General features: G+C 53.7%; 1 protein-coding gene across 2 annotated transcripts in view; it reads right to left on the reverse strand.

The window, feature by feature from the left end:
• TOX2 (TOX high mobility group box family member 2) overlaps positions 1–27,588 on the reverse strand; it is a 154,223-nt gene that overhangs the window by 103,626 nt on the left and 23,009 nt on the right. The window contains exon 1 of one of the 2 annotated variants that reach the window (XM_075527808.1): positions 9,264–9,389. The exons of the other annotated variant lie outside the window; for it this stretch is intronic. Coding sequence (XP_075383923.1) covers positions 9,264–9,389 — 126 coding nt within the window. Of the gene's footprint in view, positions 1–9,263; positions 9,390–27,588 lie in introns of those variants that run through there. 2 annotated transcript variants of the gene reach the window in all.

The following is a 27,588-nucleotide window of genomic DNA, read 5'->3' on the forward strand; positions in this document are numbered from 1 at the left end:
CTACCAAGAAGCTACTGTGAGGAATCAGAGATAGGACCAGGGAGCAGAACCCCTAACAGGGTTTGGGGAAGGAGAAGAAACATCTGATAAAGCAATAATCATTAAAACAGGGTGGCAGTGATTCATAATGAGGAATGTGTGTCGATGGCTAAGAAGGGAGGGAGGCTCGGAGCCAGCCTCCAGGTGGTTTCAGGAAGAAGCACTGAGCGTCTCGGGCTGAGTGAAAGCTGCTCAGAGAGGGACCGCCCAGGAGTCAGAGAGGGGGTGACTCACGCAGTGCGCAAACCCTAATTTCCTCTCCTTGGTCACACGCTTCCTTCTGATTTCTTTTTCTGATGATTCATAAGAAAGTTAAAAAAAAAAGTCCCCTTTTAAATTCAAATCAGAAATGCTTAAGCACTTTGGCTTACCCTGCCCCAAACCTTAACCTCTGCTCCTGAGCCAGTAAAATCCAACTGAACCCCTGGTGACTAAGAGGACACTGGCTGCAGAGAAGCCACGAGGCTTCGGAACTCCTTAGTGGCTGTTAACAGAGTGTCCATCTGTGAACCTTCCAAGACCAGGGGGTGTCTTTAGTGGCAGTGCCCCCCCTTACACACACACACACACACACACACACACACACACACACACACACACACATACACACGTGCATCCACAGTCCTCAGCCGGCTGCAGGGTCAGCTGCCTTTGTGAATTTCTTTGGGGTTCAAAACAGTAACAGACACAAGTACCGCTTCTGTAGGTTATGTAACACCTTCTCTGGGTTCTGGGGTGGCACCTGCCGTCAGTAAGGTTCATATTTCTGCAGTGAAACTATGAGTTTCCACACAAGTGGGTTAAACAAAGTTTATAAATAGTCTCGTGTCAGTTGGGTTTAGGTGTTGGGGCCCAACAAGATTGTGGCAATTTATAAAACCAATTGGAGTTTGCAGAGTGGTTTTTTTTTTTTGTTTTTTGTTTTGTGTGTGATCTCAGGTAAGGGGCTTTGGAACTGAATGAAGTGTTTCCTCCCACCCTGGTACAGACATGCATGCTGGGAACTGGAGGAGAGGCTGGTCCCCCTTTTAATAGAGGTGCCAAGTGCTTATTTTACATATGAGAAAGTGGGGGCTCAGAAAGGCTTGGGTACAGAGCTATCAAGTAGCTGAGCCCGGCGTGAACCTGGATCTGTCTTTTTTTTTTTTTTTTTTGGATCTGTCTTTCTACACATCTTCACAAACCCTCTGAGCTGCTGGCATGCCAGCAATTTGGGGTGACCCAGGGCTGTCCAGGAACAGAGATCAGGTACCTGCAGAAACCCCACGCTGTTCTTGCAGACCTGCCTGCTTCTGTTTGGGAGGTGGTGGAGGGCTCCTCCATGCCCAGTGCTGGGGTTCGCTGGGCCTGGCCCCTCTATAGGCTTTTTGGGTGACGGTCAAGGTGTCATTGGGCTCGCTCCTCCCCAGGCCTGAGGGAAGAATCTGTCGCTGGACTTTTTCCAGCTTCTAGTGACTGTCTCAGCACTAGCACTAGCACTTGGGCCCTTCCTCCATCATCAACGCCGGGACCCATCTCAGCTTCCAGCATCGCATCGTCCCTCTCACCCCAGGACCCCAAGACAATCTCCCATCTCCACTCTTTGAACTTAGTTACAGCCGCAAAGTCACGTTGGCACATAAGGTCACATTTGCAGACACCAGGGCTTAGCACCTGGGCAGACTCACTCTACCACAGGTGATTCCATCAGGCCGTGTTCAACTGTGGCTCAGTTTCCCCAAAGTGTGGAGGGGGCAGGGAAAAACCTGCTGACATGGCAGACCTTACCACTGCTCCCCTATACCTGGCTCTGTTCACTTATCCTTCTGGGCACCCGAACACCTCTAGCTCCTGCCCCTCCATGACCCCATGCCATTTGTTGGGGCTGTGTGTCCAGTGGAGGCACTGAAAGCCTGCCTGAGGTCTCTTCATTCTTGCTGGGGCCCTAGCAACATCCCAGGTGGTCAAGACTCAACCATTCTATGACCCTGAGAGCCCGACCCCTTGTTCCCTGCTGCCCTCATGGGGCATGTCTCACTCGAGTCGATTCTGACCCATAGCAACCCCATAGGACAAGTCAGAACTGCCGAGGCTGTAACGGTCGATGGGAGCAGAAAGCCTCAGCTTTCCTCCTTGGAGTGGAGGGTGGTTCTGAGGTGCTGGTTTGGGGGTTAGTGGTCCAACACACAGCCCACCACAGCACCAGGGTTCCTACTGGGCAGTGGTAAGAGCAAAAGTAAACTTGTGTTGTGAGAAGCAACAGAAATTCTGGGGGTTGTTTGTCACTGTGGCTTGTCCCCGGGGAACCTAACAAATGCCATGAATGAGCTTATGAGAACCATGATTTGCTGACCAGCCCAGGGCCTTGGCACCCGGTACATGTAATCCTCAGTTACGCCTGGCCAGGCCTGGCCCACGTTATCCACCCCACTGTACGCATGACCACCCCCACGCAGAGGAGGTGAAGGACACACAGCGGAAAAGGTGGAGCTGGGGCTCAAACCCAGGCCAAGGCGGTCCCAAGGCCCAACTTCTAACTGCTTCAGAGGTCTCTCTGAGAAGGCACATGGCTTCCACGGCCTTCTCTGGCCCCAGCAAGAGCTTCGGACCAACACAGCTGACCCATGTGAGTCCCTGCCATCCTGCAGCCCTGAAACAAGACCCCAAACAAGTCCAAACCTGACCAGGTGGGTTCTGGCTGCTGGGCCGATTCCTCCTCACTCACTCATGCACCCACTTGCCAAGTAAACATTTCTGAGCACCCACTCTGGGCTAGGCACCTGGGACACCCAGTGAACAAAGATCCCGGGGCTTGCATTCTTGCATTGGGGACAGAAAGCAAACCACAGTCCATAGAGAACTTATGCTAGAAGGTTAAGCCTCTGGGGGGGTTCCCAAAATTCGTGGGAAAATGCCATTGTTTTCCTAATCCCATTTTCCCCCACATACTGTAGAAAGCAGAAACAATTGGCCAGGAGAGGGTGAATGGGGATGGCTGGGCTGCGGGGCAGTCCACATGGCCTTCCTCAATGTGGGGAGGCAGTCAAGGCCGTGGGGCCAGGAGAGCATCCCAGGCGGTAGGAACAGCCTGTGCAAAGGTCCTGAGGTGGAGTGTATCCAGTGAGGAGACCCGTAAGGCGGAGCAGATGGGGCCACAGGGAACAGGTAAGGGAAGCCATACAGGTAGGGGGAGAGTCACCTTTTCCCTAATTCTGAGATGCACAGTAACTGCAGTGGGGCTGTACCCAAGTGTGTATGTGTGTGTGTGTGTGTGTGTGTGTGTGTGTGTGTGTGTACGCGCATGTGAGCCCCCAGAAGATGGCAGTGAGATTACTCTCCCCAGTGAGAGGAAACCAGCACTTTTTCCACCGCCGGCCTTATCTGATGCTGTGGTCGGAGCAGGCGTGCGGGCGGCACGGCTCAGCACATCCGGGGACCTCAGCGGTGCCTGGGAGCAGCTGACATCCGCTCGCGCTGAGGCTGCTTCCTGTGGCTTCTGCATCGCAGGTTGCCCCGACGGCTGCTATTTTTGCTATTTGGAGGAGGGGAGGGGGGTGCAGTGTCTCTGGAGGGCTTCTCTATGCACAGGACTTGGGGGTGAGAATAGGTGGTCACTGGGCCTAGCCCCTCCATGGGCTTGCTCTCCTTGGGATAAAGCAGTAGGGTTGTTTAAATCTCCTGAAGGCACTTGCTGGCCAGCCAGTGGAAAAGAAGAAGAAACGTGTCACCGTGCCGCCTTCTTGATCCTCATGAGTCTCCGAGCTCAGAGAGGTTTGTCCAAGGTCACAGAGCCAAACAAACCACAGGCCGGGGATTCGACTGCATCTGGGTTGGTCTGACCGCCCAGAGGAGCAGGGAGTTCTTTGCATGTGTTGTCGAAAAGCCTAGCACTAATCTGTGCCTGCTCAGCCCTCCACCAGGGTGGAGAATAAAGGCTACCACCCTCGAGCTCTGTCCACCCAGAAGGTCACAGCCCTGAGGATGAGGATGGGGTGGGGGTGCCAGGGGAGGGACCCTGGGGCAGATTTTGGGGGGGTGCCAGTGGGAGTGGGGTGCTCAGAGGTGGCTTCTGGATGGCAGTGATGTTTTCACCCTGCCCTCAGGGATAAGAAGCACTGTAGGGACTAGACCGGGGGTGGCCGACATTTGAGACAGAAGAGCCAATCTTGTCCCTTCCGATAATTAAAAAATGACTGAGAGTCATAAATACATATTAACAGTTGAATGAAATCGCCATTATCTGAACAAGAGCCTGTAATTTCCACCCCCCCAACTTTATGTCAGAGCCACATATACGTATGTATATACGTACGTACAGGAAGAGCCTGAGCCTGGGCTCCAGGGAGCAGATTTGGGGTCCACAGAGAGCTGCCCACACGGCGGTTCCGACTCGTAGTGGCTCCTTGGGTGTCAGAGTAGAATCAGGCCCCACTGGGTTGTCAGTGGCTGACGTTTCAGAATTACATCATGTGACCTTCCTGGGGGGGGGGGGTCCTGGCTGGACTAGAACCTACCACGCATTAACCACGGACACCACACAGGGGCTCTGTTCAGGACCAGGGGGTTAACAGAGACCACCGTGGCCAGTTGGGGAGAGGCTCTTAGGAAGCTGCAGGACAGTGATTCTGAGTTGGGAGCTGGCTGGTTGACTGGACAAAGGTTGCCACCAGACATGGTGACCCGCCAGGTGTGTGCATATGAGGGGCATGGGAACAGATCCTGAAGACTGCGGGGACCCTCCAGCAGAGGGCGCCATCTTAGCAGGTGAGGGGTATGCACACCAGGTGGCGCAGAGACGCCCTGGCTGGAGCAGGCAGGTGCTTCAGTCCTCACCCAGGTGACAGGGAATAGAGACCTGCAGGCAGAGCCAGCAGCAGCGGCAGGTGGGTTGGATGTGGGGAGAGATCAGGACGGCTCTGAGGATGTGACCTAAGCAAAGGGCCGGACAGTGGTGCGATGGACTGAGGTGGGTGAAGGGCACGCTGGGGGTGGGGAGTGATCCACTGGGTCCTTCCAGAGGAACACTCTGGGGGAGAAGTCATGCTCATCAGAGCTGCCTTTCTGTATGAAACCAAAAAGCCCACACAAACCCCTTGCAGTCCACTCAGTTCCGGCACAGGGCAAATAAATCCTCGCAAGCCCCACAGGTTACGGCTCAGAAACTGCCCCAGTGGGTTGTCTTGGCTGTGATCTTTACAGAAGCAGATGACTGGTACGCTCGCCCATGGTGCCTTGGCTGAGTTCGAACAGCTAACCATCGCGTTAGTAGTTGAAAACTGCTCGTAGTGGCAAACGGTGTGAGCCGCTCACAGACCTTTGTCCTACATTTCCTCCTCCTGATAACGAGGCAGCTGAGCCCGTGGCCTCCACGGTTCTTCACCGAAAGGGCATGCGTGTTGCCTGACATCCCACAGCCAGAAGTCAAGGAACCCAGACTAAAGGCCAGGCCCAGATGGCTCCTATTTCAGTGCTCCTCTCCAAACTCCCCACCAGCAGGAGGTCCTAGGGCCCTCCCCGGGGCGGGCACCTGAGGGGGGTGCGGTGAGAAGCTACAGCCTCCTCTCCCCATCTGTGCTGTGTTGAGGCTTTGCGCACAACTGTCCACGTGTGCCCTTGCTGGGCAGAGATGGTGACTCCTGGGCAGCCCCGAGGTCCTAGAGGCCACCCTAAGGCAGTCCCGTTGGGTGCCAAAACGAGGCAGCCTCCCACGTCCCAGGCTGCCTCCTTGGGAACCTCTGCCTCTCTGCCTCTCAGTCCAGCTCCATCGAGAGGCAGCACGGTGGGCGGGGGAGTGTACAACATCATCCCAGATGCCATGCGTCAAGGAAATTAATATCCACCCCGAAGCATCCTTCCCTGGGGGTCCCCACACAACTTGGTTTCCAACCCAGCGTAGAAGAGTGGACCTGGTGGGACCAAACCAAACTCTGCCATCGAGTCAACTCTGACTCACAGCAACCCTCTAAGACAGGGCAGAACTGGCCGAGTGCTGAGACTGGAACTCGTTAAGGGAGTAGAAAGTCCGTGGAGCGGCTGGCGGTTTCCAACTGCTGGTCTTGCAGTTAGCAGCCCAACGTGGTGCCCAAGATCACACAGCAAATTCGTGGCGGAATGAACCCTGGAAGCTGGTTTCCCACTACAGCTCACTTTCTTTCTTCACCTCAGTACTCCATGAGCACAGGGTCTCGGCCCCACTCACAGTTCCTCTGGCTTCTTCTCCAGCCGGAGGTGGGGGTGGGGGGCACAAGGAGGGGTATCTTTATTCACTGAGCACCAGCAATGTGCGCTATATCCAGATGCTACTGAGTGAACTTGTATTAGAGAGCTGCTACTCCCCAGGATTTTCAATGGCTGGTTGGTCCGGAGAGGCACTTCTAGACAGAATCAAACCTCTAACCTTTTGGTGACCAGCTGAGCATATGAACCATTTGTGCCACCCAAGGAGCCCCCGTGGGCCCTGGAGGTGTGGTGATTATGCGCAGACTGCAAGGTCAGCAGTTCAAAGCCACCAGCTGCCCCAAAGGAGAAAATGATGCTTTCTACTCCCGTAAAGAGTTATCGTCTCAGAAACCTAAGAGTTGTCATCAACTCAATGGCAGTGAGGAGGAGCCCCAGTGGCAATGAACTGCTAACCATAAAGTCAGTAGTTTGAACCCAACAGTGGGTCCATGGACGAAAGATGAGGCTTTCCGCACCGGTAAATATTTACAGTCTTGGTTACCCAAAGAGCTAGTCCTACCCTGTTCTTCAGGGTTGTGATGAGTTGGAATCACTCAATGCATGGGGTTTACTTGTCTTACCTTGCTGAAGCCTTGTTCAGACAGTGGGTTACCCATTGAGCTATTAACCACAAGGTCAATGGTTTGAACTCCGTGGAAGGAAGATGAGGCAGCTGTGTACTCCAGTACAAATTTGAAGTTTATGGAATTAAAAAAGGACGGTTCTGTTTTGTCCCAAAGGGTCACTATGAGTCCTCATCAACTCGATGGCAGTAATCTATGTAATGTATTTTGTTGGATACCCCTTACCCCATTTAACCCTAATGATCTACCTACCGTTCTGTGGGTAAGGAAACTCTGGTTCATAGAGGTGAGGTGACCTGCCTCTGGTCACACTGCAAGCAAGGAACAGAGCCACAACTCCAAGCCAGGTCTCACCCTGGACTCCAAAAAGACTCCAGGGCATGGGGTGTAGACTGAACAATGCTCCAGCCACACCCCTATCCCAAGGCCACACCCTCCCAGGTCACATCCTCCTATGGCCACACCCTACTCCCAAGGACACGCCCTCCCTCCCAAAGTTTTCTCCTCAGCCTAAGGCTTGGCAGCCTCAACACCCCTTTTAAGTCTATTCTCCTGCAGCTCCCTCAAGGGGACACTGGCCCCCTGTGTGCAGGAAGTGTCCGAGATGGACGGGTCAGCGCTGCTTCAGCATAGCCAGGTGCTGTTCGGGTTGTCAAGTCCATTCCAACTCAGAGTGACCCCATGGAACAGACTGGAACTGTTCTATAGGGTGTTTGGGGTGCAATCTTTATGGGAGGAGAACCACCACCGTGGCTTTCTCCTGTGGAACTGATGGGTGGGGAACCGCCAACGTTTCTGTTGGTAGCCATTGCTCCATCAGGACTCCTGTCATTCAGCCAGCAAACAACTGTAGCCAATGAACTCTTCGCAGCCAGGCGCTCAGGACTGGAGAGAGGGCCATGAACAGCAGCCTGGGCTCTGAAACACAAGTGGGAAGCCCCAGAGCCAGGCGGCCCCTGTGCTGGGAGGGGCGAATGCGCTGAGCCATCTCTCCACGCTCACATTCCAGCTAGGAGCTTGCCATTCGCACGCACGGAGTCAGGCACTATGCGCGTGCGCGCACACACACACACACAAGCATGTCAACACCTGGACATGTCATCAAATAGAGACCACCATCCCATTTTCCAGATGAGAAGGCGAGACCTAAAAGGTGCCAGGAGCCTGCCCTAGGCCACCGAGGAAGCTTGTGGTGGCTGTGAGATTGGAATGCAGTGCCCACATGAGTCCCTGGGACACATCACACATGGAATAGCTACTCCCTCCATGGCAGGCTGGCTTCCAAGCCCTCTCTGACAGTCTGTGGCCTCCTGGGAGCTTCCAGGACAGAATGGAGAGAGTGGAGGCCACTGTGGAAGTTCCAGAAGCTGCTGTCCACAGGTCCCTCGTGGAGCGCATACTCAGGAGCGCAGACCTGAGAGGGTGCTCAGTGTTGGGCAGACCTGTGCAGAGCTGCCGATTCCCAGTGAGGGCTGCTTAAGTACAGAGGTGCCAAGAGAAGTGGGGTCTCCTGGCCCCCAGGTGCAACAAAGCCACCTCCCAGGGACCAGCTGGGGAATGTCCTCCATGCTCTGCTCTGGCTCCCAGTCTCCGCAGTCCCTAGGGTTTGTCCTTTCACAGGAGTCTGTGTCCTGCCCGGTGCCTGGTGTCCTTCCTGCCATCAAAAGGTGGAGGCTGGGCAGCCCACCTGGCTGCTTTCTCACACCCTTGCCCGATGGAAGGAAAAAGCGGCACTCACCCACGGGGGATTCTTATGGATGCCCCAAAATCCGACAGAAGAGGCAGCTCATACACACCTGGGGGCATCTCCAGCTACTGCCCACCCCACCTGCCTTGGAAGGTATCTGTCCCCCCTCACCTCACATCTCTGTTGGCAGGGAAGATGGACTCAATAAGCCAGGTAAGCGCAGGCTGATTTGTGCTTACTTACTAATCTGTAGGGAACCATTTCACATGGGATGATCCATGTGGAAAGAGGCTTTGGTTCACGGTGGGGCTGGGAGAGGGGCAGGTGCCAGCTGTACCTAGAAGCAGCCTCTCTGATGTGAAACTACTGTCCACGACAGATCAGCAAGTAGACACACGTAAGGCTGAGCTTCCCTTGCTTTTTGGGTCATCTGACCTCCTGCCATCACAGCTCTGGCCATTCCTAGTCTGAATCAGCCAGACCCCAGCAGCCAGCATGTGCCAGGCCCTCTGAGGGGCATGCTGAATGAATGACGGAGCAGCTAGTGCCACCTGAGCACCCAGACCAGAGCCTGACCCTGCTCTCCCCAGGCCAAGCCTGCCCACCTCCGGAATCCCCCTACAAAAGGAGGCTGCCAAGAATAGGCCTCCTGGACCCTACAAAGCATCTTCTGCCCAGCTCGTGCCGGGCACCGGCCCAGGTCCTCTCCCTGCCCCCACCAGGCCCCCTCCACCCAGGCGGACCTCACTGCTTACCTTCTGCCAGCCCACACCTGCAATGCGCCAGCGTCTTGCAAGCAGAAGGCGCCCGAGTCTCATTCCACAGAAGCCCAGGCAATGAGAGAATGCGCCCGCAGCAGCCTCTGTGCAGTTCTGCTGCATAATCAGCAGAGAAAGAGAAAAATGCCAGAAATAGCAAGCTTTATAAGCCCTCCTGACAACTCTTGGTCCTCTATTGGCTGGAGGCCTGGCACCCCCGCCCCCCATCCTGTTCCTATAAGGTGAAATAGAAAAACCTGTTATTTAGCTTCTTTTATCAAAAATCCATCTCCTAGCCCAATACGGGCCTGCGTGGTCTGTGCTCCTGGTGGTGATCTCCATGCCAGGTCTCGGGCAGCGGGAGGGGAGGCAGCCCCGCTCCACATCACTTTCGGCTTAAGAGTCTTCCCCACGTACCCAGGCAGCCCCGCGTACAAGATGGCAGGGCCTTCGGAAGGCAGCCTGGCAACCTGAGACAGGCAGGGCCTTTCCTCCAGCGACTAGCCAACTGGGTGGCGGTCTGGCACAGGCCCTGGGGCCCCCTGGGCTGGCCCAGGGAGGAAGCTTGGCCAGAGACAGTGTGGAGCTGGCTGGTGCTCACGCCTGGAGCCTGGGTGAAGAAATCACCAGCCATGGGCGGACAGAAGAGGATGGCAGGAGGAAGGCCCATAGGTGCCGACGGAGAACTGGCTGGATAGAAAACGTCAAGGATCTGGCTCCATTCAAACAGTAACTGCCACAGGACCACTGGGCATAGGATGTGGGGATGGGTTTGGCTATTCGAGGTAAAAACAGATCTAACTGCTAACAGTGGTTCTCCTGGGGAGTGGGAGAGGAAGGATCTTCCCCTCCTGCTTTTATTTCTTGTCTTGTGCCCTTTCCTCTTCTTTTCTATGAGCCTGTAGTACATTTGTCATTTAAAGGGAAAGGAACAGCCTTCCCTTCCCTGGTTCCCAAGACGCCAAAGCCAGTCAGCTAAGGGCCAGGGCTGGACAGGGATGGGCGCCGGTACTGGCCAGAAGCGCGCAGGTCCCCCGCAGTCTCCTTGGTTCACACACACCACACACACACCCCCCGCCGCTGAGTGGATTCTGACTCACAGGGACCCCAGAGGACGGAGCAGAGCTGCCCCCATCGAGTTAGCGAGGCCTTCTCCCAGGGAGCAGGTGGTGGGTTCGAACTGCCATTCTCTCGGTGCTTTGACCATCACGTCGCCAGGGCTGCTCATTAAATTGGGGCTCCATGGAGACCTCGAGTTTTGGAACCAGGGGCGAGCCGGGATCAAGCAGACCTGGGAGTTAGCTTCCCTGAGCCTGTCGCCTCTGCTGTCAGAGGCGGGCATCACACCCGAGCAGAGGAGAGCTGTGGAGATGAAACGGAATTGCTGCATAAAGGGCTCGGTGGCTCCTACGAGGCTCCGGAGAGACCTCCGTCCGCTATGTATGTATTCATTTGTTTAGCTCACAGGAACGAAGTGCTTATTCAGTAGGATGTGCTGGGAGACACAGGGGGTTAAAGAGCTTGGCTGCTGGGCGGTTCGAAATCCAAAAGCGCCTTGGGAGAAAGACCTGGCGCTGTGTTTCAGAAAGATCTGTTGTCAAATGTGCGGTGAAAGGCGCTCCACTCTGGTGCTCAAGGGTCACTGAGACGTGTAAGCAACAGAGGGCAACCCCTGCGGCAGGCCGCAGACTGCACCTGGTGCTTATTTATTTTATTTTAATTTTTTTTGACATTTCAGAAGCACCAAAGGCTGCTGATGAAGTGCCACAGAGTTGGGAAATCACCCAGGACTGGGTGACAGGAGCCTGGGAAATCACCCCATCCTGGGTCATAAGCAACAAGCAAAAAGTGAGAAGGGGCAGCTATGCACCCTGAGGCAGGGGTGGGTGGTGGGTGGGAGGGGATACTAGAAAAGGCTCCAGAAAAGGAAGACACCTTCCTTTGGTGCCTGTGAGCCTTCTTCATGCTGTTGCCGCCCCTAGGAATGTCTTTCCCCGTCCTTCATACAACCAGCTGGCTTATCCTGTGGGTTTCTACTTAAAGGTCTCCTCCCTCCCCAGAGAAGATGCCTCTGGGCTCGCCCACACGTGGGTTACTTTCTTCAAAGCACGCTCTTCCACCTGATGGCTTCTGGTTTGCTTGGCTGGTTTGTGTTTCGATGCTTACTGTTCATCCCCCTTGGTGGCAAGGGCCATCTGACTTGTTCATCTCTGGGTTCAACAGGCACAGGAGGAGCTCAGCAGAGAAAAACATACACGTAGTCCTAGACCCAAGGCCAAGAACTGGGAGGGCTGTCCTAAGTGCATGGTGCTGCTCCTCTGAAGGATAAGGCGAGACCGGCTTTATATTAGGATACCAAGACGAATGAAAATGTCACACTGACGATGGGGCAGGAACCACAGAGAGATAAGGAACTAAGAAAAATCTATCTGAGTGTTTGTATTATCGGAAGGTGTCTGAACAGGATACCAAAGCTGAAATCATAGAAAAGATAGGGCAGATGGCTTTGAAAACCAAAGCGAACATGGAGAGTAGGCTACGATGCTTTGCTATGTAAAGAGTGCTTACAAAGCAACAAATCGAAGGCAACCAATCCGTCGCGGAGTTGAGAGAGGACGTTGCTCTGAGAGCAACCCTTAGTAAAAACTTTCTACAACACGAGTGGGAAGTAAAGCCCAAGAGCTGAGGGTCAAACCATCAGTCAGGAACTGACCCTGGGGAGGTAATAATGAGACAGGGCCCACGTTCATCTGGACAAGGATCTTTATGAGTAATGAGACAATGATAACGATGACAGAGCAGGGCTGATTAAATAAATCACAGCTCTCCGTAGGGTGGAGAACTATGCAGCCGTGATTGTCACGGTGAGGCTGCGCTGATACACTGATCGACTTTACTGTGATGAGCAAGGGGCCCCTCCTGCTTGCTGGATGTCAAATGTGCCCTTCGAAAGCAAAGACCCAGCAAAGAAAGACACGAGAGTCCAAAGCAAGCACGGAGGCAAAACTCCTTCCGTGATCAAAGGAGATGACTACGGACAGACGACACCAGGCTCACTGCCACCGAGCCGAGGCCGCGCCTCTTTACGAGAGGAGAAAGCCCTGTCTGTCTCCCTTGGAACAGCTGGTAGTCTCAAACTACTGACCTTGTGGTTAGTGCCCAACATGGAACTGCCTCGGCGGCCAGGGCTTCGGATTCAACATCTTGCGCTTGGTTCTCCTTCGTGACCTATTTACAACTTGTTCTCGTTTTAGGATTTCCTGCTTTCCTTTGGATTGAGGTTTTTCCGTGTTTTATTTTAGGGTTGTTGCTTTGGGAGGGTTTTTTCTCCTTGATATGAAATCCAGGAGAGGTAAATCTCAGCAACCATGACTATCCCGAGGGTGATGACAAGGGAGGCTGGGGCAGAAATGGGGAGTTTGTAACGATGGATACAAAGTGAATACAAAAACGCAGAAAATGATCGGAAATTGATTGTGGTGGTGACTGGGTGACTCCTTTTTTAATGTATTTAGGCCACGGGCTCGTACGGCATGTGGATTATATGTCCAGCACTGGAGCAACGGAGGGCGTGGACACTGTCCCCGCCGAAAGTCATCCCAGCTCACCCACAGAGCTGGGGATTTGGGAGGGAGGCGGTGTTTGTGATCAAGAACCCTGAGCTGGTCGGACAGGTGAGGGCTTCGTGGGAAAAGGAGCCGCAAGGCTGGGACTGCAGGAGGCCAAGGTTGGGGTATAAAGAGACTGGAGAAGGCATTTTAGCGGGCAGAGGTGGCGGACAGGAGGGGCACCTTCTTCCCCCAGTGCAAGGGACAGGAGTCTGTGGTAGCTGGTCCCGGGAACAGAAGATTCTGTGGTGGCAAGAGGCATGCTGGGCCAGCGCCTGTACCAGTGCACGGGTGACGCAGCAGCTTATCCACCATGAGTCCCTTCACCCTGAGCGCATCAGCCCCTTGGGGCAGGTGAAGCCTGTGCAGAGGCGCCCATCTGCCAGACTGGACAAAGGAGGCCCAGCCAGGTGAGCCCGGTGGGTGGGACTTTGCCCGGTGTTCGATACGGGAGGGGAGGGGTTCCAGGTCTACCCGCTCTGCTCAGCCCCTCCCAGAGTGGAGCGAGGGAGGGCACGCTGAACCCTCAAAGCAGCTCTGGGTTCGGGGGGTTCTATTTGGCATCACTGCGTGCGGCAGCCCGATGGGCATGGCTCACAACAGACGGTGACTCAGCTTCCTGTGGAGGAGTGCGGCCTGTCCGGGAGGCAGTTCTATTTCAGTGCGCCCCTCGGCTCAGCTGTGGGGGCAGTTCCACAGGCTCATGGCAGAGGAGCGCCCGCCTGACTTGCTTGTCAGTTCCTCAGAGGCTAGGCCAGCTGCAAGGGGGCTTTGGGGCCAGAGAACCCGAGTGGACTCCCCAAGAGACTCAGGATGGAGCCTATGCTCTCTGAACCTCACCCTCCCTTGTGGGGTTATCATGCGGACCACCTATAGGAAAGGCCTGGCCCGAAGTCGGCGGACAGTAAACATCACGGTTAGACTAAGAGCCGCCTTGCTGAGGTCCTCTTGTTCGATGCCATCTAGTTGGCCCTGGCTCCTGGTGACCTGGTGTCACAGGATGAAATGCAGCCTGGTGCTGTGCCAGCCCCACGATGGCTTTCGGGTCGGAACTCTGTGGACCCTGGGGTTTTCCCTTTGCAGATTCTCGGGAGCAGGTTGCCAGGCCTCTCTTCCTAGCCCCTCTTAGGCTGGAAGTGGCGCTGACACCTGTGCAGCACCATAGTGACAAGTCATCCTTGTTCGGGTGGTCGCTGGGAGCTGACCCAGGGTCGCCTGCATGGAAGGTGAGCATTCTGCCACTGTACCCCCACTATCTCGCCTGCTGAGGTCCCCTGGGCCGGGTTGTTCAGTGGACGCTCAGCCCCGACGGCCAAGTCCCCTTTTTCAGGGGAGGGCCCTGAGGGGCACGGTGATGAAGGGACATGGGTTGTGTCTGCGCACACGGCCCTGACAACACGGAGTCAAATCTCTACACGTGTGTCCTTCCTTCTGCCTTGTGCCGCCCTGCCAGGCACGTCCTGCCTCAGCCCCTCACGGGCTGGTCTGCAAAACGGGGGGTGGGGGTGGGGGCTCCAAAGGCCTTCCAGGAACTGACTCCATTCCTTCCTCTGGGGCCAGGGTCACAGGAAGGCTGGGCATTGTTACTGCGGCACCTCAGTCAGTCTGCCCAGCAACCCCCAGGCCCAGAGGACGCAAAAAAAGCTTCACCAAGGGAGCCTGCACTGGATCTAACAAAGAAGAAGTGGAGGCGTCTGGAGCAACCCCCATTCGTGCACACCGCCACCCCGCTTCTTGGTATCACACCCCGTTCTCAAACCACCGTCCTGAAACTTAAAAAAACAAAACCAAACAACCACAAAAAAAAATCCAGTGCAGGTGAACACAAGGTAATCCAGCAAAGTCAAATCCCACGTCCCCCGCTCTCCCCCCCCCCCCGCCCCCATCACCCTGGCGCTGTGCTGGCGAGCACCCGCAATAGTAACGGACTACTTTGAAACCCTGTGATTACCACGGAACCTTCCTTTCCCAGCGCCGAGCGCGCATGCGCGCGCCCTCGGTAATTGCCAAGTTCAGTTTTAGCTCTGTCATCCCCAACCAGCGGTGCTAACTACAGCGCTGCTTCCTCACCAGGTTAGCTGGTAACGAAGCCGGCTTCACGGCTGCATTTCACAATATTGTGATGCTCCTGTCAGCACCTGTAAGTGCTTAGAAGCGGCGCGCTTCTATTAAACCAATCTCGCCCAAGGGAAGCGATGGAAGCTGTGGTGTGCCTGCACGATGCCCGGTCTATGTCTGGATCCCAGGGCCCATGGGGACACGCTGGGGGCTTGGCCCCAGGCACCTCCTCACCACACACCAGCACCGGGGAGCTGCCTGGCCCCTGGCCCCTCATCTCCACAGCCTTCCTTCCTCTCTCTGCACCTCCACATCTGGGCGCAGCGCCCTCCTCTCACCTGGATTCCCAGAACTTTCTTTTCTCAGCAACCCTATGCCTGTGGTGGTGGTGGTGGTGGTGGTGGTGGTGGTGGTGCCACTGAGTCAAGTCCAATTCCCAGGCACCCCAGGGGAGAAAGACAAGACTGCGGACTCCCGCAATGGGGTAGAACTGGACACGCAGAGGGACAGTTCAGCCGTGTCCTAGAGGGCCGCGATGAGTCAGCAGCGACTCCATAGCCGTGAGGGAATGACCTCATGTGACGGAGTAGAATTGCCTCGTCGGGTTTTCTCGGCTTTAGGTGTCGGGCTGCTAACCACAAAGTCGGCAGTTCAAACCCACCAGCCACTTGAAAGGAGGAAAATGAGGGCATTGGCTCCCACAAAGCAGCGGTTCTCAACCTTCCTCATGCCGCAACCCTTGAATACAGTTCCTCATGTGGTGGTGACCCCCAACCGTAAATTTATTTTTGCTGCTACTTCATCACTGTCAGTTTGCTACTGTGATGAATCAGGTGACCCCTGTGAAAGGGTCATTCGACCCCTGAAGGGGTCACGATCCACAGGTTGAGAACCGCTGCCATAAAGGTTTATGGTCTCGGAAATATGAAGCAGGGTCAATATGAGCCTGAATCAACTCAATGGCAGAGGATTTTTGGTTTAGTCTTTTGGGAGCAGACCACAGCTTCTCCCTCAGCTGCTGGCTGCGGTCCAGCTACCAACCTTCTGGTTAAAGCGAAGCGCCTCACCTTGTACACCGCCAGGGCTTGCTACGACAAGGCTCCAGGGACTTGTTGGGATGGAGTCCAGGGTCACCTCTTAAACCCCGGGCTCCACCCTTCTGCACACTATCCCAGAGCCACCTGCAGTTCCCCAAGCCCCATTCAGCCTGGTCTGAATTATCCGGACCTCATTATACCAAAGGAGAAATGGCTCGAACTTACTCCCTGGCCCTAAGCCCCACCCAGAAGGAAACCTGAGCAGACAGTCTGGCCCTGAAGCCCTGTGGTCACTTGGTTATAGTACTAGCTGAATCGCTACAGTGCTTCACACAGAATCACACGGGCACTCTGCTGGGGCTTGGTCTCACAGCCACCCTATAGGACAGAACTGCCCCTGCGAGTTCCCAAGACTGTAACTCTTTACAGGAGTAGAAAGCCTCCTCTGTGTCCCACAGAGTGCTGGTGGCTTCGAACTGCTAACCTTGTGGTTAACAGCCCAAAGAGCAACCTTAGCAGGCACCTTATATGTGCTAGGCACTGGTGCCTTTCTGTCTCCCCTTGCATACTCAAACTGTCTCAAAAGATGAGCTTAGTTGCTTCTCTTTACAGGCTCAGAGAGGTGAAGCAAGCTTTTAAGGCCACTCAGCAGCTAAGCAGCAGGGTGAGGGTGTGAGTTCACGTCTGACTACAAGGACACCCTCTCCCAAGGAGCCTTCACCCATCCTCCACCAAATCCAGCCCTGCTGCATGAACTCAATGCACGTCTTTGTGCTGCGTCCTTAGCTATGTGCAGCAAGTACCCTAGTGACCTGGAGATCTGTCCTCTATCACACACACACACACACACACACACACACACACACACACACTCCCTGGCCAGGCTTTGACAGGCGCTAAAACTGCAATCTTACTTCCTGCTCATTCACCACCTGCAGTCCCAATGCAATGAGACGGAAACATCTAAAAATCGTTCACGGCTTCTTCTCCCATAGCTTGGACCTGCTAATTACAACCTCTGAGCACCCACTATGCACCAGGCACTCACCCGGTACTTTAAACCCACCTAATCTCTACGATCAGAAACGCTAGTGGCATGGTGGGTTACAAACTGGGCCGTGGTTCAAGACCACCAGTTGCGCCAAAGGAGAAAGCTGAGGCTTTCTACTCCCAGCAAGGGTTGTAGCCTTGGAAACCCAGAGGCAGTTCTGCCTTGTCCTATAGGATTGCTAAGAGTTGGCATTGACTGGATGGCAGTGAAGTTTGGGTTTTACAAATTTAATCCCCACCATCATCCAGAGAGATGAGGATAATGGAGTTTCATCTCCACCCCCTTCCTTAACAGATCTGGGGACACAGATCTGTTAGCTTCCTGAGACTGATGAGAGTACATCCCAAACTTCAAGTGCCCAATGTGCCAAAGAGGCTGTGCTTCCATGAAGAAGTGCCTGGCCTTTTTGCCCTGATGAAACCATGGAGGGAAGCTCATCTCCCGTCTCACCTGTCTGCCAGGAAACCCAGAGTCAGCTTTGAAGGCCAACTGCAGTCACTCTGTAGAACCCAGAGCCAAGAGATCTACTTTCACATTCCCTCCAGATTTTTTCCCTCTATTTTACCTCGAGTCTAATTTTGTTATATATAGTATATACACTTTCATATCTTTGTAAGTGTTCTTGTGAACGAATGGCCAAAAATCAACAAACAGCCACAAGAAAGGGGACTTGCAAAGGTAAGGTGGATGCTCTGGGGTCACACGGCCATCTCACAGTCTGTCTAACCTGGGACTCTTCCCCTGACCTGCCCCGTCTTGTTCCTCCTCAACCAAAGACAAATGGTTTCTGAGCACTTGCTACCTGCCGATCAGACTACGTCCACACCAACTTCCCAACACCCATGAAGTAAAACTGAGGACACCAAAAATGTACCAGTACACCCTCTGTTCCAGGCACTGTCCCCCAGGCCCCATGTATCATTCATCCTCAAAGCAATCCTAAGAGGTGAGTGCAATTCTCATTCCCATTTTACACAGGGGCAAACTGAGGCACAGAGAAGAGACATATTTACTACCCAAGAATGCACAATAGGTGTCAGAAGTGGGATTTGAACTAAGGTTCTAGACACAGCCATTCATGCTTCATTCTCGCTATGTTGCATGGCCAACTGAATCAGTAATTCCCCCGTGTGACAGACAGGGACCCTGAGGTTCCATGAGCTGAGGGGCCTGCCCAAGCTTGGGCTTTGAATGTCCGGTCAGGATGCTGCAGACCTGAAGGTGAAGCCAAAGGCCCCAGCCAGTCCCATCCCAACTTCCAATATGGGCAAGGACCTGCTTATGGAAAAGCACTCCTGCTGGGGTGCGAGCCAGGGGGCTGCCTGAGAGAAACATGTTGGAAAACCTTCTGGTCTCCAAGGCTTTCTCTCTGTGCCATCGGCATGCTAGACCCCTCTCTGTTGGAACAGACAGCACAGGCCAGTACAATACACCAGGAGCCAGCCAACACACCCTTTCCTACCACACTGGCCCTGCAGCCGCCCATCGTGTGGAAATGAGCTTTCAAGCAAAGACTCAAGTTGAAATCCTAGCTGTCACTTACTAGCTATGGCCCCTGAGTCGGGGCTGAGTCTATCCAGAAAGTGGGGTATTAATGCCACCATTGCACCCACGTCTGGGGGGGGGGGACACAAAGAGCAACGGGCTCAGAGCTCCTCCTGCAGTGCAGGCTGCCTCATGCTTCAGTGTCAGCCTGGCAGCCCCGGCAGCAGCCTGGCAACTCTGATCAGGGAGAGAGGATAGGAGAGGGCAGGGGGGTGTTACACCAACCCATTCTTTCTGGGACAAGGCTAAAAAGAGAAATAATGACTGTCTGGTGATTCAGAAACTCAAAGGCATGATTGATTTTTCTAGAACTTCTCAGTCCAACGTCAGGCAGGTGGGCACAGCTGAGTGTGGGGTCCCCATGGGTCACCTACCAGTCAGCAGAGCCAGAGAAAAAGTCGGCAGTGGGGCCTGCCTCTCTGACAGGCTCTTCTCCTGCCCATCAGTGGGACGGGCTGTTGGCCCACGTGATGCATCTAGGTTGCCATGGTTTCTATTTGTTCTGGGGAAGGCAGCTTCAGTGACATCCAGGGCCAGGCAAAAAGCAGTCATGGGTCCTAGATTGTCCTCGGCCGCACACACATGCTGGTTAACTCACCTCACATGGGAGAGCACACAGCCCCGTGTGCCAAAGGGGAAACTGAGGCTTGGGGCAGGGCAGTGTCTTACCCAGAGTTTCATGATGATATCAGTGAGAATCAGAGATTCAAACTCAATTTGGTCTGACTTGTCCCTCTCTCCTACCTCTGGGCTGGCTAGTTTAAGATCCTCATCCACCAGACCTGGCTCCTATTACCCCAGGCCTTTTAGAACAAACACGCCCCTGCTCAAGGCTCTGGGGACAAAGCAAAGGCAGCAACTGGAGCAAGTGGCAGGTCCCCGGGGAAAACCCAATGTTGAGGTCTCATCCCAGGGTGTTTCCACATCCATGATTTAGGTGCTTCGGTTTGGCTTGTGAGGAAGACCCCCAGGCATTCCCGCTGTGAGTCCCTTCTCCAGAGGGGCAGGGTGTCAGCTCATGGCTCAGAGATGACCAGCCAACAGAACTAAATCTGGAATCTCTTTGTGGCACAGTGAGCACTCTCTGCTGCTAAATGAAAGGTTAGAGGTTCGAATCCACCAAAGGTGTCTCTAAAGAAAGGCCTGGGGATCTACTTCCAAAAAATCAGGCACTGGAAACCCTATGGATAAACCACAAATGTCCCCTGAGGTCTTCAAACCAAACAGCAGGTCACTTAACTGGCAAAGAATGTATATAGTGAGCCCCGTGCTCTTTTATGCTCCATCTACACGCAGTCATGAGCAGATCATCAGAGAAGCTGGCTTATATGAGGAAGGATGGGGCATCAGGATTGGAGAAAGGCTTATCAACAACTTGCGATATGCAGATGACAGAAACTTACTTGCTGAAAGGGAGAAGAACTTGAAACACTTGCTGATGGAGGAGTGTAGCACTCAGTGTAGATCACAACTCAATGTCGAGAAAATCAAAATCCTCAGCCTGAGTTTGATTACTCACGGTGAAATGCATTTGAAAATACATAGAGGCGTGCCTAGATGCCATTTTATGCAACAACGCACACATTGTACCTGTGTTGTTTTACTTTGTTAGAAACCGACTTATGTGTCATACAAGGATGCAAGTCATTTTCACTTTTACTTCCCCTCCTTTTGTAGCCTCTCAGATCAATGCTTAGGTCTGGAGGGGTGTGTTTTAAGGCCGTGACCCTTTTCTCTCTCTCTCTTTTAAAAATTTTAACTTAAAAAATTATTTACCTATATAGTTTTTTATATTTTTGCTGTTATATATATATATATAATTTTTCCTTTTGTTTGTGAGATATAACACATACAAAGCAGAACCCCTCAGATCAAATCAGTGACAGGATCCCATTCACCTCCCCATCTACGTGGTTCTTTTTCTTTCTACATCAGAGAGTAACTAAGGCAAGTGGAAGAAATGATGAAGTCCAAGAGCTGAACGGAGCATTTCAATGGGCAGCTCATGAAGGCAAAGTATTATCATGAAATGTGCAAAGATCTAGAGTTAGACAGCCAAAGGGAAGAACACATTCAGCGTGTCTTAAACGGAAAACTCAAGGGGGGGGGGATCAAGCCTTGAATTGCAATAGTAAAAGATTCTATGGGCAAAATATTGAATGATGCAGAAAGCATGAAAGGTGATGGAAGGAATGCACAGTCGCTGTACCCAAAAGAAGTCGGCGACACTCACCATTTCAGGAGGTACCACATGAGCAAGGACCAACGATGCTGAAGGGAGAAGTTCAAGCTGCACTGAAAGCATTAGCCAAAAATAAGGCTGCAGGAATTAATGGAACACCGAGGGAACTGTTTCAACAATCTGATGAAGCACTGGAAACACTAGTCTGTGTCGGGGAATTTGGAAGACAGCTACTTGACCAACTGACTGAAAGAGATCCCTGTTTGCATCCATTCCATAGAAAGGTGACCCAACAGGAATGCCCAAATCATATAGAGCATTATCATTAATATCACATGCAAGTAAACGTTTGCTGAAGATCATCCAACAACAGTTGCAGCAACATTCACAGGGTTCAAATGGCCCGAGGTTCAGGCCAGATTCAGAAGAGGATGTGGAACAAGGGATCTCATTGTCGATGTCAAATGGACCTTGGCTGAAAGTAGATAATATCAGAAAGATGTTTACTTGTGTTTTATTGACTACGTTCGCTTGTGTGGATCACAGCAAACTACGGATAACCTTGAGAAGAATGGGAATTCCAGAATGCTACACTGTGCTCATGCAGAACCTGTCCATGAATCAAGACACAGGCAAGTGAACAGATTAGGGAACATTGCATGGTTTAAAATCAGGAAAAGTGTCCATTAGGGTTGTATCTTCTCATCATACTTATTCAAACTATATGCTGAGCTAATACCCTGAGCAGCTGGATTATATGGAGAAGAATTCAGCCTCAGGATTGGAAGAAGGCTTATTAACAACCTGTGACACACAAATGATACAGCCTTGCCTGCTGACAGTGAGGAGGACTTGAAGCACTTGCTGACCAAGATCAAGGGTTGCAGCCTTCGATATGGATCACAACTCAGTTAAAGACCAAAATCCTCACAACTGAACCATCATAATAAACGGAGAAAAAAACTTAAGTTGTCCAGGATTTTGTCTTGCTTGGATCCACCATCAATGCTCCTGGAAGCAGCAGTCAAGAGACCAAAAGATACACTTGCATTGAGGAAATCTGCTGCACAAGACCTCTGTGGCAGTTATATAATCTGTCAACTTGTGAAGGGGTGGAGTCTAGCCTGTCAATCAGGTCATATAGCCAATGAGGCCTCTGTGTGGGCATGGCCTTCTCCTGAGGATTCTGGAAACTTCTATCTTCTTCCCTGGTGGCAGGACACACACTCTCTCTGCTTCATCTTCCTGCTGACAAGACACATGACATGGAACTATTGTGGTAGTTACATAATCTGGTGTCAACTTGAGACTATTAAGAGGGAAGGGGTGGAGTTTAGCCTGCCAATCAGGTCACAGCTTGATTACCTCATTTGGAGGCACTATAGAGATATATAGTTCAATGGAGGCCAGACCCACACTCTCTCTTCTTCTTCTTCTTCCTGCTGACAAGACACAAGAAGCTACGCTGATGGAACCAGAGCCCTGGAGCTGGAGGAGCCACGTGGAGACCCACGCCAGTGCTGAGATGCTTCCACCGCCACTGCATCCACAAGACTTTCCACCCACTGGCCTGTGATCTTCCTGCATTTGGCATCATTGCATGTGTTGCCTGAGTCTGAAGAGGAATTTATAGACTGGTATCGGACATATGGGCTAATATCGGACTTATGGACTTTATTAGGAATGGGCTGGGATGTTTTCTCAGTATACAATTGCTCTTTTATATAAAGCTCTTTCTTATACACATATGACTGTCTATGAATTTGTTTCTCTGGTCAACCCAGACCGTGACAACCTCTCTGGAGTGCTGAAAGCAGGGGGTTACTTTGAGAACCAAGGGGTGCCTGACTCAAGCCAAGGCTATTTTCATTTGCCTCATATACATACAAAAGTTGGAACCTTGATGCTTCTTTTAAAACAAAAAAAAACACTAATAAAAACATTCCTGTGCTGGGCGCTCAACCCTACGTATTGGTCTGAGTGGCTAAAATAAAAGGAAGAGAAGTAAAATGTCTTTAGTGACAAACAAGCTCATTTCAAACACAGGAACAAAAAAGACAGTTGGACATCGAAGAGGAAAGATCGAAGAAGAATCAAGGCGTGTGAAATGCGGTGTCAGCAAAGAACGCTGAAGGTACCATGGAGCTCCAAGAGGACTAACAAGTCTGTCTTGGAAGAAGTACAGCCAGCCTGCTCCTGAGAAGCCCGGGTGATGAGACTTGGTCTCCCATACTTTGGGCACACCAATCCCTGCAGAAGCGCCTTGTGCTTGGTTAAGTAGAGGCTCAAGCATGGGAACAGTCGTGAGATGGGGCAGGGCTGGGCGGTGTTTTGTGCTCTTCTGTACAGGGTCGCTCCGAACTGCCCAACCTCCTGATGTATTACTTTCCCCTGAGCACCAGGCATCTCCTGTCTGTTTGCATCCACCACCCAGGCTGGTGCAATAGTGTGGAAAATGTGGTCATATCTAATTTTCTAGAAGGAAGTGGCCTTTGCATGTGCTGGCCTCCCTGGCCTCTCTACCCCGTCTTTCTTAGTTGCCCACAGGTCTCTGCTCAAGACTCGGGGAAACCCCGCCTGGCTCTCCCAGCCTGCCGGCCTCACAGTGCCACACCGCCCTTTTCCCACACTCAGCAGGCTCCCATGGTGTGGCCGTTTATCAGGGACACCGGAAGCAGCATCAGTGCAAGGGCTGGGTCTCTCCCGTTTGCACGGTACCTGGCACGGGGCAGGGGCTCAGTGCACAGTGACCGTCAGAGCGAGGGGCAGCTGTGATAGGCTGAAATGTGACCTCGCGTGCCTGTGGGTACACTACACAGGTGCTCTACGGTGGTAACAAAACACCACAAATGTGTGGCCTTCATGGCCAGAGACGTTTTATGGCCTCACAGCTCAGAACTCAAGGCCACGCTCTCTCTCCACCCCAGGGACGAGCCTTCTCCACCTGCCGCTTTCTGTTTCTAGTGACCCCTGGGGCGTCCTCGACTCATGGACCCGCCTTCACAAGGCCTCCTCCCCATGCCTCTCTGTCCTTGTTGTTCCCTTTAGATGCCACTCAGACTGGGCTGCGATCTGCAAGATCAGCAGTTCGAAATCACCTGCCGCTCCCGCAAGACAGGGCTTTCTACTCCTGTCGAGAGTTACAGTCTTGGAAACCTACAGGGCAGTCCTAGCCTGTCTGACAGGGTCAGGTCGCTATGAGCTGGCATTGATTCGGTGGCAGTGAGTTTAGGGGGGGTTGTCATTTTTCACTCTGACATGATCCCGTGTTAACTGATAACACTTTCACGGGCTGTTTCCAAACAAGGTCAGGTTCACAGGCCACAGGGATTAGGACTTGAGCCTATCTTTTGGAGGAGGACACAGTATCCAATGACCAACACACCCACTCGGTCACGAGGCTGCCGCTCCTCTCTCGGAGAGTGAGAGAGTCTGGTTTGTCAGGGTCTTGAATCTGGACTGGGCCAGGACACTTACATGCGGTCACTGGGATGGCAAGGCTGCTTTCTTGAGGCGCTGGGGGCCCCGAGAGCACCAGGGAACCAAGCCCGAGCTAGCCTGCTAGAGGAGAGGCTACGGAGTGAACTGAGTCAACAGCCAGCCAGCCAGCAGCCTGCCGACCGTCAGACTGTGAACAAGGCCATCCTAGGTCATTCGGCAGCCAGGCAACCAGTCAGCTGAGCACGGGTGCAGGAGAAAGCTCTGGTAAGACCAACGCTCCACCCCAGTCCAAAGAGCCCTCCACCATGCCACAGAACAGTGAACTTAATAAAAGGGCCACGGATTTGGGGGTGGCCGTTATGCCGCCGTAGATAGCCAAAACAGGGGCTAACGGAACATGGGTCCTGTCTGCAAAAACCACGCTGAAAACAACAGGAGTCTCCTGGAGGAGCAGGCAGCTTGGGGGTGGGGGGAGACAGCCCCCTCTGCTGGAGCCCGGTTGGCCCCTAAGTCTCCACACCAGCCTGGACAGGGTGGGCACCTTTGTTTTTTAGTCTGCCCAGCTAGGCGGTGGTAAGAGCGCATCCAGTGCCAAGTCCCTGGTGGCGCAAACAGGTGGGCACTGATGGTTTGAATCCTCCCACGAGCGCCTCACAAGACAGGTCTGGCGACCTGATTCCGAAAAGTCCCAGCCTTGGGAGCCCCCGGGATGCGGTTTGACTCACAACAGGAGGGGCCACCGGCAGTCAGACTGACTCAGGGGCAAACTCACCAGGACAGCAGCATGCCAAGTCCCCTTCGAATCCAAAGGAGGGCACGAGGACCGCCTAAAGGAAGCTGAGGACAGATGGCACCAAATAAAGGCCCTGGCTTGAGAGCCGGCCCGGAGCAAGGCCACAGTCCCTAAAAGACTGTGTGAGAGCCCTTGGGTGAGTTCCCCCAGCCCTTCGAACACTTACTGTCACTTCTGTGACAAGGTGACAACAATGGCCATTGTGAGGGGTAAATAGAGCGAACTCAAGACACCTAGCCCAACGGCTGGCACATAGTAGGTATTCAACCAACAGCACCCCCTACCGCCTCCTCCCTCCCAGCCCCGTCGGTTAGCCAAACACCAGAACAGCGTGGTGCTAACAGCTGCTGTGTTTGAGCCCAGCATCAGGCACCGGGTGCCAAACTGTGACTGAAGCTTACATAACACCCTACGAGGGAGAGGTTTGCACAGCGGAGGCAGGAGGAAGGGCTAGGCGTTGCCAACTCTCACTCTGCCTGGCAGGCACAACTGGGGCTGTGGAAGGTGGGAAACGGAAGGCGGCTGGGACTCACACCCAAAGGCTTCGCCCACCCCCAAGCCCACGCCCGTCTGCACGGGGGCTAATGGCCTGCGGTTCTTCTCCATTCTGCACCCAGCACGGGGCTGACCACACAGGAGGGTGGGAGGGAGAAAGGAGGGCCATCGGTTACCAGGTGTGACCCCGTGGCAGCTGTGTGATCTTCGCCCTGCCTCTGTCCCACACAGACCACTGGCAAAATCAAGGACCCAGTGGTCATGGTCATATGAAGGGCCCAGGATGGACTCCCATTTCCACCTCCTGCTGTGGATGAAGTGTGACACCAGGCGGGCAGACAGACTGGGGCCGATGGCCTAGCATGGGGGCAAGTAAGAGGTCCCCAGAACAGAGGGGTGCCAGGCTGCTTAGCCCCCTGCATACATCACACTTCCCCCAAAGCCCTCTTTGGCTTCTGGCTGTCGGAACCCAACTCAGTCCTGGCACTCAATGCTCTTCACTGCCCTCGCGGGCACTTCACCCAGACAGGGCCTGCCTCCATGCCCCCTCCACGGCATGGACCTGTCGCAAGAGGAGCAGTGATGCTGGCAGACAGACTGGGATCCAATCCCAGGGAGAGCCTGGCCCAGGCCCCTGCCCCCTCAGCTCCTGCTCTGCCCAGGGAGGGTAGCTCCTACCTCCAGGTTGCTGCAAAAATTAAATAAAGTTACACAAATGAAATACCCACATTTAGCAGATGGTAAATAAATCCTGGGTGTGCCCTCCTCCCACTCCAGCTTGTGTGCACACACGTGTATGCACACGCATGCGTGTACACACACGCATCCCTGCTATCTTCCTAGAGGGCCTGACTAAAGGTCTCCCCTGCCAGGAGCCTCTTCTTGGATACTAGAGGGCTCTGGGATGCGAGATGATTCTCTTTCCTCCTCTCCCTTTTCACTTCTCCTCTCTCCCTCTCCGGACCCACTGCCTTGGCTCTGCTAGAAGCACTGTCTCCTCCTGTGCAGATGCCCACCCCAGCCTCCACTGCAGCCCAAGGACCAGGCCTGAGCAAACTGAGAGCCCCCGGTACAAAGAGTGCCAGAGAGGAGAGTGGCTGACCCCAGGCAGCACCCGAGTCCTGCCGCCCAGTCCAAATCACATTTGCAAATCCATTCTCAGCCAGGGGGCTGTGTCTCCACCACTCTGAGAGGGCAGAGCAAGGAGGTGTGGGTCCCCGAGACTCCCCTGCTGTGGCTAGCGCTCTCACCCCTACAGTTGCCCCTGCCCTGGAGACCTGTCCTTGGAGGAAGAAGACAAGCTTAGGAGTCTCCCACCCCTTCCCACTGCCCTGAGACCAATGATTGATGGATTTGGGAGGAAGCATGCAAAAAGCCTCAAGTTGGGACCAACTCTCCTCAAAGTGATGTAACCCAGGCTCCAGAGGCCCCTCCCCTGCTCCTGCTCCTTTAAGCTCACTGTCCAGCTGAGACCACCCCCTTGCTCAGCTCCACCCCCTGCCTGTTCTTGCAGCCCCTACTTCCTCCTTAGAGCCCTCTCTCAACACTTCCTGTGACCCCCAAGCCCCGCCTCAGCCTCATCTTCCAGGAACCTCAGTCTAGCACCAAAGCTTCAACCCTCAGGTTGGTCCACTGTCCAGCAACTCAGCATCCCCTGACCAGTTAAACCTGCCATCAAGCCAATTCTGACGCCCAGAGACCCTGCCCACCAGGACAGAGCTGGCCCACAGGGTTCCCACAGCTGCAGATCTTTACAGAAGCAGTCTGCCACAGCTTGGTGGGTCCGAAATCTCCCACTCGCAGGCAACCGAGCACTTAAACACTGCACCACGAGGGCTCCTTAGCAGTTGATAGAACCGTAGCCTCTCTGGCTGCGCCCAGGTCACCAGCGTGGAATTAGCACTGGGGCGAGATGCTGTGGGCCGTATTCACAGGAGAGCGTAAGAAGCGCTGGCTTATGGTAGGTTGTGGCTAGCCAGCTTTGGGGGCGTCAGCCAACTGCTGCAGGGATTCACCCAACTTTCCCATCTTTTGTGGCAATCATATAGCTCCAACCCTACCCACCTATGGTGGCAGTCAGCCAGCCAGGGCGGACACTAGCCACCTGACCAA

The sequence above is a fragment of the Tenrec ecaudatus genome, chromosome 12, assembly GCF_050624435.1.
Source record: "Tenrec ecaudatus isolate mTenEca1 chromosome 12, mTenEca1.hap1, whole genome shotgun sequence".
NCBI classification, from domain to species: domain Eukaryota; kingdom Metazoa; phylum Chordata; class Mammalia; order Afrosoricida; family Tenrecidae; genus Tenrec; species Tenrec ecaudatus.